The following is a 14,176-nucleotide window of genomic DNA, read 5'->3' as shown; positions in this document are numbered from 1 at the left end:
AGGGGGGGAGGGACTTCCCCTTATGACAAGGAGGGTGCCGACCCAGCCCCCAGGGGCCCATGTGACTCGCATTCCTCCTATCCTCCACTATCTGCTCAAATTACAAGGGGGGGGGGGGGGGGAGATGAGGTGGAAAAAATATTAACCCCCGATTAACCCATTCCCTGACACACAGTCCGTGGCTCCTATGCCTATCGGCCCGGCGCCAACCAGACTAGCTATACATTAGTACACTGACTGTAATCCTATGACAATAAATGACAGCAGGGGAGACACTGCAGCAGAGCCCCCAGGTCACTGAGGGACTCAACCCGACAGGGCCTAAGGGTAGTACAGAACCATGTTCTGTACTGGGACATTACACTATTATTAGAGAATAATGTAGAGGTTCTTGTGTATGCCCTGTGCTTACCTGTTTTAGCTGATGTGGCAGCAGGCATGGGGTTTTTCAGCCATATTGATTGCAATTGTATCCCTGAAATGACTTCCTTATGTTGCCTACATTTCCTATGAATCCTCTGGAGTTGCAGAGAGGGTGGGGAGTTTGATCACTGCACCTGGTGATGATCTATTTCAGCTGCTCCTATATTCTGTTTTAAACGTAGAAACATTCCAAAGGCATCGGACATGTGGGAGCAGATCTTACAGGATCACCCCTTGGATTTGCTGGCTCTAAAACTTGCTCACGACTGCTATTTCTACCTCGGACAACAAACTCAGATGAGAGATTCCATCGCCCGTGTGCTTCCATATTGGACTCAGAGTACTCCTTTAAGCAGGTATTATTTTCCTTGTGACCAAGCGGACACAACATAACACAATCGACAGCTCCTTTTCATACATCTGATTGGTGGGATTACCCAAAAAATTGCCCCCTTCCCTTCCTGTCCGATCAAAAAATGGTGGCGCATCCCTACAAGATAGGAGTACCCCTTTAATAACTGGTCACCACTGCCCCTTGTTCTGTCCTTGGTCTTGTAAAATTCCAAATTATCATGTAGTGCAGTGTTTCCCACCCAGGGTGCCTCCAGCTGTTGCAAAACTACAAGTCCCAGCATGCCTGGGCAGCCATAGGCATGCTGGGAGTTGTAGTTTTGAAACAGCTGGAGGTCCACAGATTTGGAGACCACTGCTATAGAGAATATAGGGGGAGATTTATCAAAACCTGTGCAAAGAAAAAGTTGCCCATAGCAACCAATCCGATTGCTTCTTCCATTTTGTAGAGGCCTTGTTAAAAATGAAAGAAACGAGCTGATAGGTTGATATGGGACAGGTTTTGATAAATCTCCCCCATAAACATTACCCATGATTAGAAAACCAAACTGCTTTTGGCCAAGAAACAGCGCCACAAGTGTCTTCAGGTTGTGTGTGGTATTACAACTTTGCTCCATGTGCTTCAATGGAACTGAGCTGCAATACCATACAATACCTTTTTATTTTATTTTTTAGGCTCCCTGGTTGAGAAACATTGATGTATTGTCTGGATTATCAGACGCTAGATTAAAGGACTTTTCTTGTTTCTCTCTCGTAGTTATGTGAAAGGCATGTACTCATTCGGGCTGCTCGAAACCAACTTTTATGATCAAGCCCTGAAAGTGGCCAAAGAGGTAAAGCAACCTTAATACGGACCCTTTATGAGGTTGTGGAACCCCAGAAAAAATAATTAGGGGTATTTAGAGGAGCACTCTGCCTCAAACTGGCTCAGGGACTAAGGCCTAGTTCACACTGCAAAATTTCCACTGCAGAATTTTTATTGTAGAAATTCCTCCTGCCAGAATATCTCCTGGGGGGGGTTACTGTGCAGGACTAAAGTGCAGGGGCGTCACAAGTCAAATCAACAAACAAAACAGTGAAAGTCAGGGAACGGTTCAAGACATGAAGGGTTAATCAGGAGTACTGACAAACAGGGAATCAGGAAGATAGACCGGCAGGTATACAACATACTAACAAACAGGATACAGGTAACCGGAAACAGGTTAGAATACAGGTTTAGGATACAGGCTCAAAAAAGAAAAAGCTGAGGTACAAACACACAGAGCAAGTGGCAAAGCAGGAAAAGCAATGGGTCAGACACACGCAGAACATAGGTCAGGATACAAGCAAGAGTAAAGGAAAGGTCAGGGTACAATCCAGGGTAAAGGAAAGGTCAGGGTACAATCCAGGGTAAAGGTAAGGTCAGGACACAAGCCAGGGTAAAGGAAAGGACAGGGTACAGGCCAGGGTAAAGGAAAGGTCAGGACACAAGCCAGGAGAAAGGAAAGGTCAGGGTACAATCCAGGGTAAAGGAAAGGACAGGGTACAGGCCAGGGTAAAGGAAAGGTCAGGACACAAGCCAGGGTAAAGGAAAGGTCAGGATACAAGCAAGAGTAAAGGAAAGGTCAGGGTACAATCCAGGGTAAAGGAAAGGTCAGGACACAAGCCAGGGTAAAGGAAAGGTCAGGACACAAGCCAGGGTAAAGGAAAGGTCAGGGCACAAGCCAGGGTAAAGGAAAGATCAGGACACAAGCCAGGGTAAAGGAAAGGTCAGGGCACAAGCCAGGGTAAAGGAAAGATCAGGACACAAGCCAGGGTAAAGGAAAGGTCAGGGCACAAGCCAGGGTAAAGGAAAGGTCAGGACACAAGCCAGGGTAAAGGAAAGATCAGGACACAAGCCAGTGTAAAGGAAAGATCAGGGTAGGAGCCAAAGTAAAAATTCATAAGACTAAAACAGCAACAAATGCAGACAAAACTACAGACAGATGTGGCAAGGCTAGAATCAAGATGACCAAGAACCTGCCTCAGCAGCTGATTGGTCCAGTGCCCGTAACTCCTCACTGCCCACAAAGTAACATACCTGGCCAAGTGCGATCATTACACATGTCCCTAAACTGTACAGTATTCCTCATCTTATATATAATTCTCTCCTTTATTGTCCAGGCTCTGGCTGTAGACCAGAAGGACTGCTGGTCGGTGCACACCATCGCTCACGTATATGAGATGAAGGCCTCTATAGAGGACGGACTGACCTTCATGGAGCAAACTGAGAACCATTGGAAGGTAAAGGCGCAGTCTCCATGACATATCAGAAGGTTATTTATTTAAATCATTGCGCCCATGTAGAGAAGGACTCCGGTCTTTTTTTTTTTTTTTTGCACAACTGCATCTATGTGTTCTATTGCTTCAACCTGGTCATGTGATCAGGTGATAGTTTTGTGAACTACAGGATAACATCATCACCTACCACATCCCTCCTACGAGCTTCCAGACCCCTCCCCACCACGATGTGTATGCTGCTGCTATCTCTTTGGGATCAGGATATACAGTGGAGGCAAAAAAAAAAGTATTTAGTTAGCCACATATTGTGCAAGTTCTCCCACTTATAAAGATGAGAGGCTGTAATTTTCATCATAGGTATAACCTCAACTATGAGAGACAGAATGAGAAAAAAATCCATAAAATCACATTGTCTGATTCTTAAAGAATTTATTTGCAAATTATGGTGGAAAATAAGTATTTGGTCACCTACACACAAGCAAGATTTCTGTCTCTCACAGACCTGTAACTTCTTCTTTAAGAGTCTCCTCTGTCCTCCACTCGTTACCTGTATTAATGGCTCCTGTTTGAACTTGTTATCAGTATAAAAGACACCTGTCCACAACCTCAGTCACACTCCAAACTCCATATGGCCAAGACAAAAGAGCTGTCTAAGGACACCAGAAACAAAATTGTAGACCTGCACCAGGCTGGGAAGACTAAATCTGCAACAGGCAAGCAGCTTGGTGTAAAGAAATCAACTGTGGGAGCAATTATTAGAAAATGAAAGGCATACAAGACCACTGATAATCTCCCTTGATCTGGGGCTCCACGCAAGATCTCACCCTATGGTGTCAAAATGATCTCAAGAACAGTGAGCAAAAATCCCTGAACCACATGGGGGGACCTAGTGAATGACCTGCAGAGAGCTGGGACCAAAGTAACAAAGGCTACCATCAGTAACACACTACGCCGCCAGGGACTCAAATCATGAAGTGCCAGACGTGTCCCCCTGTGTAAGCCAGGACACGTCCGGGCCCGTCTGAAGTTTGCTAGAGAGCATTTGGATGATCCAGAGGAGTATTGGGAGAATGTCATATGGTCAGATGAAACCAAAGTAGAACTTTTTGGTAAACACTCAACTCGTCGTGTTTGGAGGAGAAAGAAAGCTGAGTTGCATCCAAAGAACACCATAACGACTGTGAAGCATGGGGGTGGAAACATCATGCTTTGGGGCTGTTTTTCTGCAAAGGGACCAGGACGACTGTTCCGTGTAAAGGAAAGAATGAATGGGGCCATGTATCGTGAGATTATGAGAGAAAACCTCCTTCCATCAGCAAGGGCATTGAAGATGAAACGTGGCTGGGTCTTTCAGCATGACAATGATCCCAAACACACCGCCCGGGCAACAAAGGAGTGGCTTCATAAGAAGCATTTCAAGGTCCTGGAGCGGCCTAGCCAGTCTCCAGATCTCAACCACATAGAAAACCTTTGGAGGGAGTTGAAAGTCCATGTTGCCCAGCGACAGCCCCAAAACATCACTGCTCTAGAGGAGATCTGCATGGAGGAATGGGCCAAAATACCAGCAACAGTGTGTGAAAACCTTGACCTCTGATATTGCCAACAAAGGGTATATAACAAAGTATTGAGATTAATTTTTGTTATTGACCAAATACTTATTTTCCACCATAATTTGCAAATAAATTCTTTAAAAATCAGACAATGTGATTTTATAGATTTTTTTTCTCATTCTGTCTCTCATAGTTGAGGTTATAACCTATGATGAACATTACAGGCGCCTCTCATCTTTTTAAGTGGGAGAACTTGCACAATTAGTGGCTGACTAAATACTTTTTTTGCCCCACTGTATATCCTGATCCCAGGTTATACACCTCCCCTCCAGCTCTATCTGTATACTGCTGCTGCTATCTCCATGGGATAAGTGTATATAGTAGTTATACAGCTCCCCTTCAGCTCTATTTGTATACTGCTGCTGCTATCTCCATGGGATCAGGGTATATAGTAGGTATACCCCTCCCTACATTGCATTTCTTACTGCAGTTTTTATGTTTTTGTCATGATTTTCCGAACATTGTGGCAAAAATTGTGATATTTTACCACAGTTGTGCAAATCACATGCAAAAACAGCCAAAATGCAATAAAAAAATGTTGATAAAATGAAGTTTTATAAGTCTGTTCAGACTTATTTTCTTGTATTTTCTTTCAGGATGGTGACATGATCGCCTGTCATGTCTACTGGCACTGGGCTTTATATTTCATCGAAAAGGTTGGACTGTTCTAAATTATTCCTGTATATCATTGGGAACATGAATGTATAGGGGAAAACGTTTAAACTCGGGGTAACACCTTTTATGTAGATAGGCTGCATACGGCTTTATACACCTAATATTGTGTCCAGCTATATACAACCATATAGGATTAGCTCCCCCTAGAGGTGGCTACAGGAAGAACAAATTTTATAATTTAAAGTGTACCTGTCGTCAACAAAAACTTTTTATATACTGTAGATAATACCATTGTATGTATGTTTGTAATAAACTTTGATTAATAAATTTGTATATTTTTGTCCCTGCAGCTATTGCATGTTTGTCTCTATGAGGAGACCAAATACAGGAAGTGAGGGGGACAAGCAGGGCTCTGTGCACTAAGAAAAAGCAGGACAGTGTGCACTGAGGCTCTATAACATGCTCCTGGCTCATACATCAGGATGATTGACATGCTAGGAGCCTGCACAGATCCCTGCTTGTCCCGCCCTCACTTCCTGTTTTTGGACTCATCATAGAGACACACAGACAATAGCTGCAGGGACAGCATTTTTTCACCCAAAAATATACACAATTTTTAATCAATGTATATTACAAATATACATATAATGGTATTACCTACATTATATAAAAAGTTTTTCTTGACGACAGGTACACTTTAATGCTATGAACCTATATTGTGAAACTGATTTACCACATTCACACATGACATTTTTTCTTGCCATATACCCCTTGGCAGCCAATTTCCAAAAATCATATCTCCCCCTTATTAGCGAAATGTTTATTATTAATATAGGTTTTAAATGTTTATGCTTTTCATCACTCCATATCCTCTCCTCAGGCCCCCTGACTCACAGGTGATGTTTTCTGGGATCGGAGTCGTTCAGTTTTTCTTTTCGTCACTCTCCGGCCTAGACGGCCATTAAGATTTCTCCCGGCCTAGACTTGTCTCCATAGAACCTGTCAGACAAACATTTTAGGCTTATTTTTTCCAGCACAAACTCCCCATGTGTATTGCCCTACACAGTAATAATTCCTGTTTTGTGCCCTCATATAGTAGTTAGGCCCCCTCTGTGCCCCCATATAGTAGTAGGCTTCCCCATACATTAGTAGCTCCTTTCTGAGACCCCCATATAGTTGTAGGCTTACACACTGTCTCCATATAGTTCTAAGCCCCCTCTGTGCCCCATATAGCACTAAGGCCCCCTCTGTAACGCCCAAATAGTTTTAGCCCCCCATACTGCCCCCATATAGTTGTAGGCCCCCACACTGCCCCATATATAGTTGTAGTCTCCCACACTGCCTCAATAGTTATAGACTCCCATATAGTTGTAGGCCCCCTCTGTGCCCCCATATAGTAGTAGGCCTCCACACTGCCCCATATAGTTGTAGGCCCCCACAATGCCCCCCCTATTGTTGGAGGCCCCCTCTGTTCCCCCATATAGTTGTAGGCCCCCACACTGCCTCCATATAGTTGTAGGCCCCCTCTGTGCCCCCATATAGTTGTAGGCCCCCACACTGCTCCCATATAGTTGTAGGCCCCCACACTGCTCCCATATTGTTGTAGTCTCCCACGCTGCCCCAATACAGTTGTAGACCCCCTTCTGTGCCCCCATATAGTTGTAGGCCCCCACACTGCCCCCATATAGTTGTAGGCCCCATCACTGCCCCCATATAGTTGTAGGCCCCCATATAGTTGTAGGCCCCATCACTGCCCCCATATAGTTGTAGGCCCCCACACTGCCCCCATATTGTTGTAGTCTCCCACGCTGCCCCAATACAGTTGTAGACCCCCTTCTGTGCCCCAATATAGTTGTAGGCCCCCACACTGCCCCCATATATTTGTAGGCCCCATCACTGCCCCCATATAGTTGTAGGCCCCCACACTGCCCCCATATAGTTGTAGGCCCCCACACTGCTCCCATATTGTTGTAGTCTCCCATGCTGCCCCAATACAGTTGTAGACCCCCTTCTGTGCCCCCATATAGTTGTAGGCCCCCACACTGCCCCCATATAGTTGTAGGCCCCATCACTGCCCCCATATAGTTGTAGGCCCCCATCACTGCCCCCATATAGTTGTAGGCCCCATCACTGCCCCCATATAGTTGTAGGCCCCCACACTGCCCCCATATAGTTGTAGGCCCCCACACTGCCCCCATATTGTTGTAGTCTCCCACGCTGCCCCAATACAGTTGTAGACCCCCTTCTGTGCCCCAATATAGTTGTAGGCCCCCACACTGCCCCCATATATTTGTAGGCCCCATCACTGCCCCCATATAGTTGTAGGCCCCCATCACTGCCCCCATATAGTTGTAGGCCCCCACACTGCCCCCATATAGTTGTAGGCCCCCACACTGCCCCCATATAGTTGTAGGCCCCCACACTGCCCCCAAATAGTTGTAGGCCCCACACTGCTCCCATATAGTTGTAGGCCCCCACACTGCCCCCATATAGTTGTAGTCTCCCACACTGCCCCCAAATAGTTGTAGGCCCCACACTGCTCCCATATAGTTGTAGTCTCCCACGCTGCCCCGATACAGTTGTAGACCCCCTTCTGTGCCCCAATATAGTTATAATCCAAAAGAAGCAAACAGACCGCACACTATATTAGAGAGCACACCAATAATTTATAAGAATTCCATAATTTTATTAAGTACAAAAAAGAAAAAAGCACATATAAATGTAATACATATACAAAATAGTGGACAAAGCTCTAAAACCAATTAAAAAGGCTCATTGGGAGCCACAACACAGTCCTAGCAAGGGGCCATGAACCCCCTAAACTAGTAAGCCACCGTCCACTAGTTTAGGGGGTTCATGGCCCCTTGCTAGGACTGTGTTGTGGCTCCCAATGAGCCTTTTTAATTGGTTTTAGAGCTTTGTCCACTATTTTGTATATGTATTACATTTGTATGTGCTTTTTTCTTTTTTGTACTTAAAGTGTACCTCTCATCAAATAAACTTTTGATATATTTTAGATTAATGAATGTTGAATAACTTTCCAATAGCATGATAATGAAAAATATGATTCTTTCTATTGTATTTTTCCCGATCAGTCCTGTCAGCAAGCATTTCTGACTCATGCTGGAGTCCTAAACACTCAGAGCTGCCAGCCTGCTTTGTTCACAGCCAAACAGGCTGTGAACAAAGCAGGCTGGCAGCTCTGAGTGTTCTCCTTTGTGAACAAAGCAGACTGGCAGCTCGTAGTGTTTAGGACTCCAGCACGAGTCTGAAATGCTTGCTGCCAGGACTGGTAGGGAGACCCCTAGTGGTCATTTCTTCAAAGTGGAAAATTAAATAGAAAGAAGCATATTTTTTAATAACATTCAATTGTAAAGCTATTCTGCATACATTAATCTATAATATATCAAAAGTTTTTTTGATGAGAGGTACCCTTTAATAAAATTATGGAATTATTATAAATTATTGGTGTGCTCTCTAATATAGTCTGCGGTCTGTTTGCTTCTTTTGGATTATAGTGGTTTTTGCACACTTGTAGAGCACCCATGCTAAGTATTGTATAGATTGAGCCCCCCATCACCTATTTTTTCCAATATAGTTATAGGCCCCCATACAGTTGTAGGCCCCCTCTGTGCCCCCATATAGTTGTAGGCCCCCACACTGCCCCCATATAGTTGTAGGCCCCCACACTGCCCCCATATAGTTGTAGGCCCCCACACTGCCCCCATATAGTTGTAGGCCCCCACACTGCCCCCCATATAGTTGTAGGCCCCCACACTGCCCCCCATATAGTTGTAGGCCCCCACACTGCCCCGATACAGTTTTAGACCCCCTTCTGTGCCCCAATATAGTTATAGGCCCCCACATAGTTTTAGGCCCTCACACTGTCTCCATATAGTTTAAGGCCCCCCCATACTGTCCCACTTTTGTGCTCCACCGGTTGGGGGACCCACTTCTATGTACTTACCATCAACACCAGCCTGGTGCCTGCGCTTCTCCTCTGCTATCATCCTGCTCCATTCCTCGGGGGAGTGATGTCGGCTAATAGCAGCAGATGCAGTGACTGTGGTTGACACTACTTTTTTTTTTTGGGTACCCAAAGGAGAACTGCTAAGTACCCAATGATGGTGGGCGTCCCATGGGTTGCAAACAACTGCTTTAAGAGTACGACAACACTTCTCTGTCTCATACTTTTCACCTCAAGTACAAGTTATTCTGTGATTTAATTAAAAATGTTTTTACCTATTCTAGGGGGAATATGAGGCGGCCCTGACCCTGTATGATCAATATGTAAGTACAGCAAATAATTGTGGGGGGGTGGAGTTCACAGTCCTTATACAATGGATCTGCTCAGGGGTGTAGTTATGAGAAGCTAGCTCAGTGTTTCCCAACCAGTGTGCCTCCAGCTGTTGCAAAACTACAACTCCCAGCATGCCCGGACAGCCTTTGGCTGTCCGGGCATGCTGGGAGTTGTAGTTTTGCAACAGCTGGAGGCATGCCGGTCGGGGAACACTGAACGAGGGTGTTGTGTTTTAAGATACGAGTCTTGGGCAGCAAACTGATACTTCATGCAGAACTAATACTCTCATCGTCCACAGATCGCACCCAAATGTTTTTCGAGCGGAAGCATGCTGGATGTGGTCGACAATTCGTCTCTGCTGCATCGGCTTCAGATGGAAGGTGGGATCCGTACCCGCTAAAATACACTTGGCCGGAATAGTCGATCACATGTCTTATTACGAACTGCGACTATAACTCCCATCATGCCTTAGTAGGCTCGGAGGGGGGGGGGCTATGATTAGGGTATAATAAGGGGGTACAGCAGTGTGATTTATTTCAATATAGTTATTCTTTAGTGTTATATGGCTAAAAATAAATTACTGCGCAGGGGGCGGTGTTATGTTGGGGGTGACACCATTTTCTTCCGCACCGGGTGACACCAGCCCTAGCAACGCCACTGTCAACGGTCAACAGTTGGGAGGTAACGAATTCCCTTTCTTCTCCCGACTAGGAGTAGATGTTGGAAAACGATGGGACAATCTTGTCAAGGTTACCAAAAAACACACGGACGATCACCTCCTGGTCTTCAACGATCTTCACTTCCTAATGTCCTCCTTGGGCTCCAAAGATCACAAGACGACAACTCAGCTGCTCCGGACTCTGAAGGAACTTACTAAGTAAGGAACAAGAAAGTGATTTACCTACAGTCATGGCTGTAAATGTTGGCACTTGTGAAATTTTGCTGGAAAATTAAGTTATGTTTTGCTATACACATGTTTATTCCCTTTGTGTGTATTGGAACTAAGCCAAAAAAGGGGGGAAAAAAAGCAAATTGGACATAATGTCACCAAACACCAAAAATGGTCTGGACAAAATTATTGGCACCCTTTCAAAATTGTGGAAAAATAAGATTGTTTCAAGCATGTGATGTTCCTTTAAACTCACCTGGGGCAAGTAACAGGTGTGGGCAATATAAAAATCACACCTGAAAGCAGATAAAAATGAGAGAAGTTCACTTCGTCTTTGCATTGTGTGTCTGTGTGTGCCACACTAAGCATTGACAACAGAAAGAGGAGAAGAGAACTGTCTGAGGACTTGAGAACCAAAATTGTGGAAAAATATCAACAATCTCAAGGTTACAAGTCCATCTCCAGAGATCTAGATTTGCCTTTGTCCACAGAGCGCAACATTATCAAGAAGTTTGCAACCCATGGCACTGTAGCTAATCTCCCTGGGTGTGGACGGAAGAGAAAAATTGATGAAAGGTGTCAACGCAGGATAGTCCAGATGGTGAATAAGCAGCCCCAAACAAATTCCAAAGATATTCAGGCTGTCCTGCAGGCTCAGGGAGCATCAGTGTCAGCACGAACTATCCATCGACATTAAGATGAAATGAAATGCTATGGAGGAGACCCAGGAGGACCCCACTATGGAGGAGACCCAGGAGGATCCCACTATGGAGGAGACCCAGGAGGATCCCACTATGGAGGAGACCCAGGAGGATCCCACTATGGAGGAGACCCAGGAGGATCCCACTATGGAGGAGACCCAGGAGGACCCCACTATGGAGGAGACCCAGGAGGACCCCACTATGGAGGAGACCCAGGAGGACCCCACTGCTGACACAGAGACATAAAAAAACAAGACTACATTTTGCCAAAATGAACTTGAGTAACCAAAATCCTTCTGGGAAAACATCTTGTGGACAGATGAGACCAAGATAGAGCTTTTTGGTAAAGCACATCATTCTACTGTTTACCGAAAACGGAAAGAGGCCTACAAAGAAAAGAACACAGTACCTACAGTGAAATATGGTGGAGGATCAATGATGTTTTGGGTTGTTTTGCTGCCTCTGGCACTGGGGGCCTTGAATGTGTACAAGGCATCATGAAATCTGAGGATTACCAATGGATTTTGGGTCGCACTGTACAGCCCAGTGTCAGAAAGCTGGGTTTGCGTCCGAGATCTTGGGTCTTCCAGCAGGACAATGACCCCAAACATGCGTCAAAAAGCCCCAGAAATGGATGGCAACAAAGCGCTGGAGAGTTCTGAAGTGGCAGCAATGAGTCCAGATCTAAATCCCATTGATCACCTGTGGAGAGATCTTAAAATTGCTGTTGGGAAAAGGCGCGTTCCAATAAGAGAGACCGGGAGCAGTTTGTAAAGGAAGAGTGGTCCAACATTCCGGCTGAGAGGTGTAAGAAGCTTATTGATGGTTATAGGAAGTGACTGATTTCAGTTATTTTTTCCAAAGGGTGTGCAACCAAATATTAAGTTAAGGGTGCCAATAATTCTGTCCAGCCTAGTTTTTGAAGTTTGGTGACATTATGTCCAATTTGCTTTTTTTCCTCCCTTTTTTGGTTTAGTTCCAATACACACAAAGGGAATAAACATGTGTATAGCAAAACATGTGTTACTGCAATCCTTTCTGTGAGAAATACTTCATTTTCTAGAAAAATTTCAGGGGTGCCAACATTTACGGCCATGACTGTTTTATTGAATCTGGCCAGGCCCATTTATTCAGACTGGGGGTGTATGTGCTGATCTATAGAGCAATGAGTCTACGGTTGGTGGGCTACATCCCCAAAAGATGGCCGACTTATGGATCCAGCTCTAGCTATTGACCAGATAAATGTCTAGGAGGACAGTAGAGGGACCAAAGAAGTCTGGAGGGTTTTGGGCGGCTGTGTGGATGTCTTTCTGGGCAAGGGTGCCCCTTATTCTTCAGTTGACCGGCCTGTAGATGTTCCCTCAGGCTGTGTTCACATCACGTTTTGTCCTTACGAAGAACCATAAAATATATACAAAATATTGAATATGTTGTACGTATGTTTTTTAACCCCTTAAGGGGTTTTTCATTTGTGCAAAAAAGAAAATTGCAACAGCACTCTTGGTCAAAAAATGGAGGCCCTTAGCGCACTTTTTGATCAAAATGTGTCCCCCCCCATCCACCACGTGGAGGTGGCCTCATATCAGATGGGACCCTAACATGATAACTCACCTCTGCTGTGCACCTTCATTTTTCCTCCTCACCTTTTAAAAATCATAACCCTTTCAATTTTGCACCTAAAATTCCATTTGATGGCTTATTTTTTTGCACCACCAATTCTACTTTGCAGTGACATTATTCGTTTAACCCAAAAATCCACACGAAACAAAAAAAATTGTGTGATCAAATTGAAGAAAAAACGCCATTTTGTAACTTTTGGGGCTTCCGTTTCTACTCAGTGCATTTTTCAGCAAAAATTACACCTTCTCTTTATTCTGTAGGGCCATACTATTAAAATGATACCCTACTTATATATAATTTTTTGCACCATGATTATATATTTTTATCAGACATTTCCGCACCCGGCGATACCACATATGTTTATTTTTATTTACACAGTTTTTATTTTATTTTTTTTTATGGGAAAAGGGGGGTGATTCTCTAGTGGCTATAACATTGCACATATTGATCTTCTACACAGATCACTGCCATGCATTAACGTGGCAATGATCAGTGTTATCGGCGGTCGATTGCTCAAGCCTGGATTTCAGCCTTGGAGCTATCAATGGCCGATCGGATGTGCCGGAGGCTGATAACGGACCCTCCGCATGCGTTCTAGCTGATCGGGACATTGCGATTTCACCGCAATGGTCCTGATCAACCCGACTGAGCTGCCAGGAGTGTATTTTTGTTACTTTAGAGGTGGCGATCAACTTTGAACGCTGCGTCTAAAAGGGTTAATAGCGCACGGCACAACGATCGGTGCTGCACGCTATTAGCCCAGGGTCCTGACTTTCATTAGCTGCCGGGACCGACCCGCTATGACGCCAGGACTGACCCGCTATGACGCCGGGACTGACCCGCTATGTCACGGCATGACCCCGCGTTACAGACCGGGTCCAGGCGTAGGGCATACAGGTACGCCCTGCATCCTTAAGAGGATAAACGCATAAACATTAAAACGGATGTAAAAACACACACACAATTTTTATATATACGTTTCTAACATACACGTCAAGCGTATTATAAATCATGATGTGAACACAGCCTTAGGAGGAGCACTAGGTCCATGCGTCCTTCTGTGCTTGCGGCAAGCTCCGCCCCCCTCAGATAAATGTCTAATAATAATAAAAGGTGCAATTGGTGCATTGTGGATTTTATATCTCCAGATCTCCAGGTGAAAACTACCAGCACTCCCTGATCCGAGACATTGGCCTCCCACTATGCCAGGCCCTTGTAGAGTTTGACAGCGGGAACTATGACAAAGTGGTGGAACTGATGACCCCGATTCGGTACAAGATAGTGGACATAGGAGGAAGTCATGCTCAGGTAATGGCTATAATATAGCCAAATCCCCTGTAATTAAAAGATTTTGGCTGATGGCAGTAACCACTAGGGGGAGCTTAAGAGCTTAGTGGATACAGGTTAT

At 44.9% G+C, this 14,176-nt stretch overlaps 1 protein-coding gene across 2 annotated transcripts in view; it reads left to right on the top strand.

The window, feature by feature from the left end:
• Positions 1-14,176, top strand: part of TTC38 (tetratricopeptide repeat domain 38) — a 31,604-nt gene that overhangs the window by 10,739 nt on the left and 6,689 nt on the right. For both annotated transcript variants that reach the window (XM_056517417.1, XM_056517416.1), the window contains 8 exons: positions 606-779; positions 1,532-1,607; positions 2,917-3,036; positions 5,240-5,299; positions 9,510-9,548; positions 9,857-9,938; positions 10,270-10,435; positions 13,917-14,076. In XM_056517417.1, the coding sequence (XP_056373392.1) occupies positions 606-779; positions 1,532-1,607; positions 2,917-3,036; positions 5,240-5,299; positions 9,510-9,548; positions 9,857-9,938; positions 10,270-10,435; positions 13,917-14,076 (877 nt within the window). The remainder of the gene's footprint in view (positions 1-605; positions 780-1,531; positions 1,608-2,916; positions 3,037-5,239; positions 5,300-9,509; positions 9,549-9,856; positions 9,939-10,269; positions 10,436-13,916; positions 14,077-14,176) is intronic.

Source organism: Hyla sarda, chromosome 4 (genome assembly GCF_029499605.1).
Source record: "Hyla sarda isolate aHylSar1 chromosome 4, aHylSar1.hap1, whole genome shotgun sequence".
NCBI classification, from domain to species: domain Eukaryota; kingdom Metazoa; phylum Chordata; class Amphibia; order Anura; family Hylidae; genus Hyla; species Hyla sarda.
Note: the sequence above shows the minus strand (reverse complement) of the source record. Positions and strands in the feature narration are given on the sequence as shown.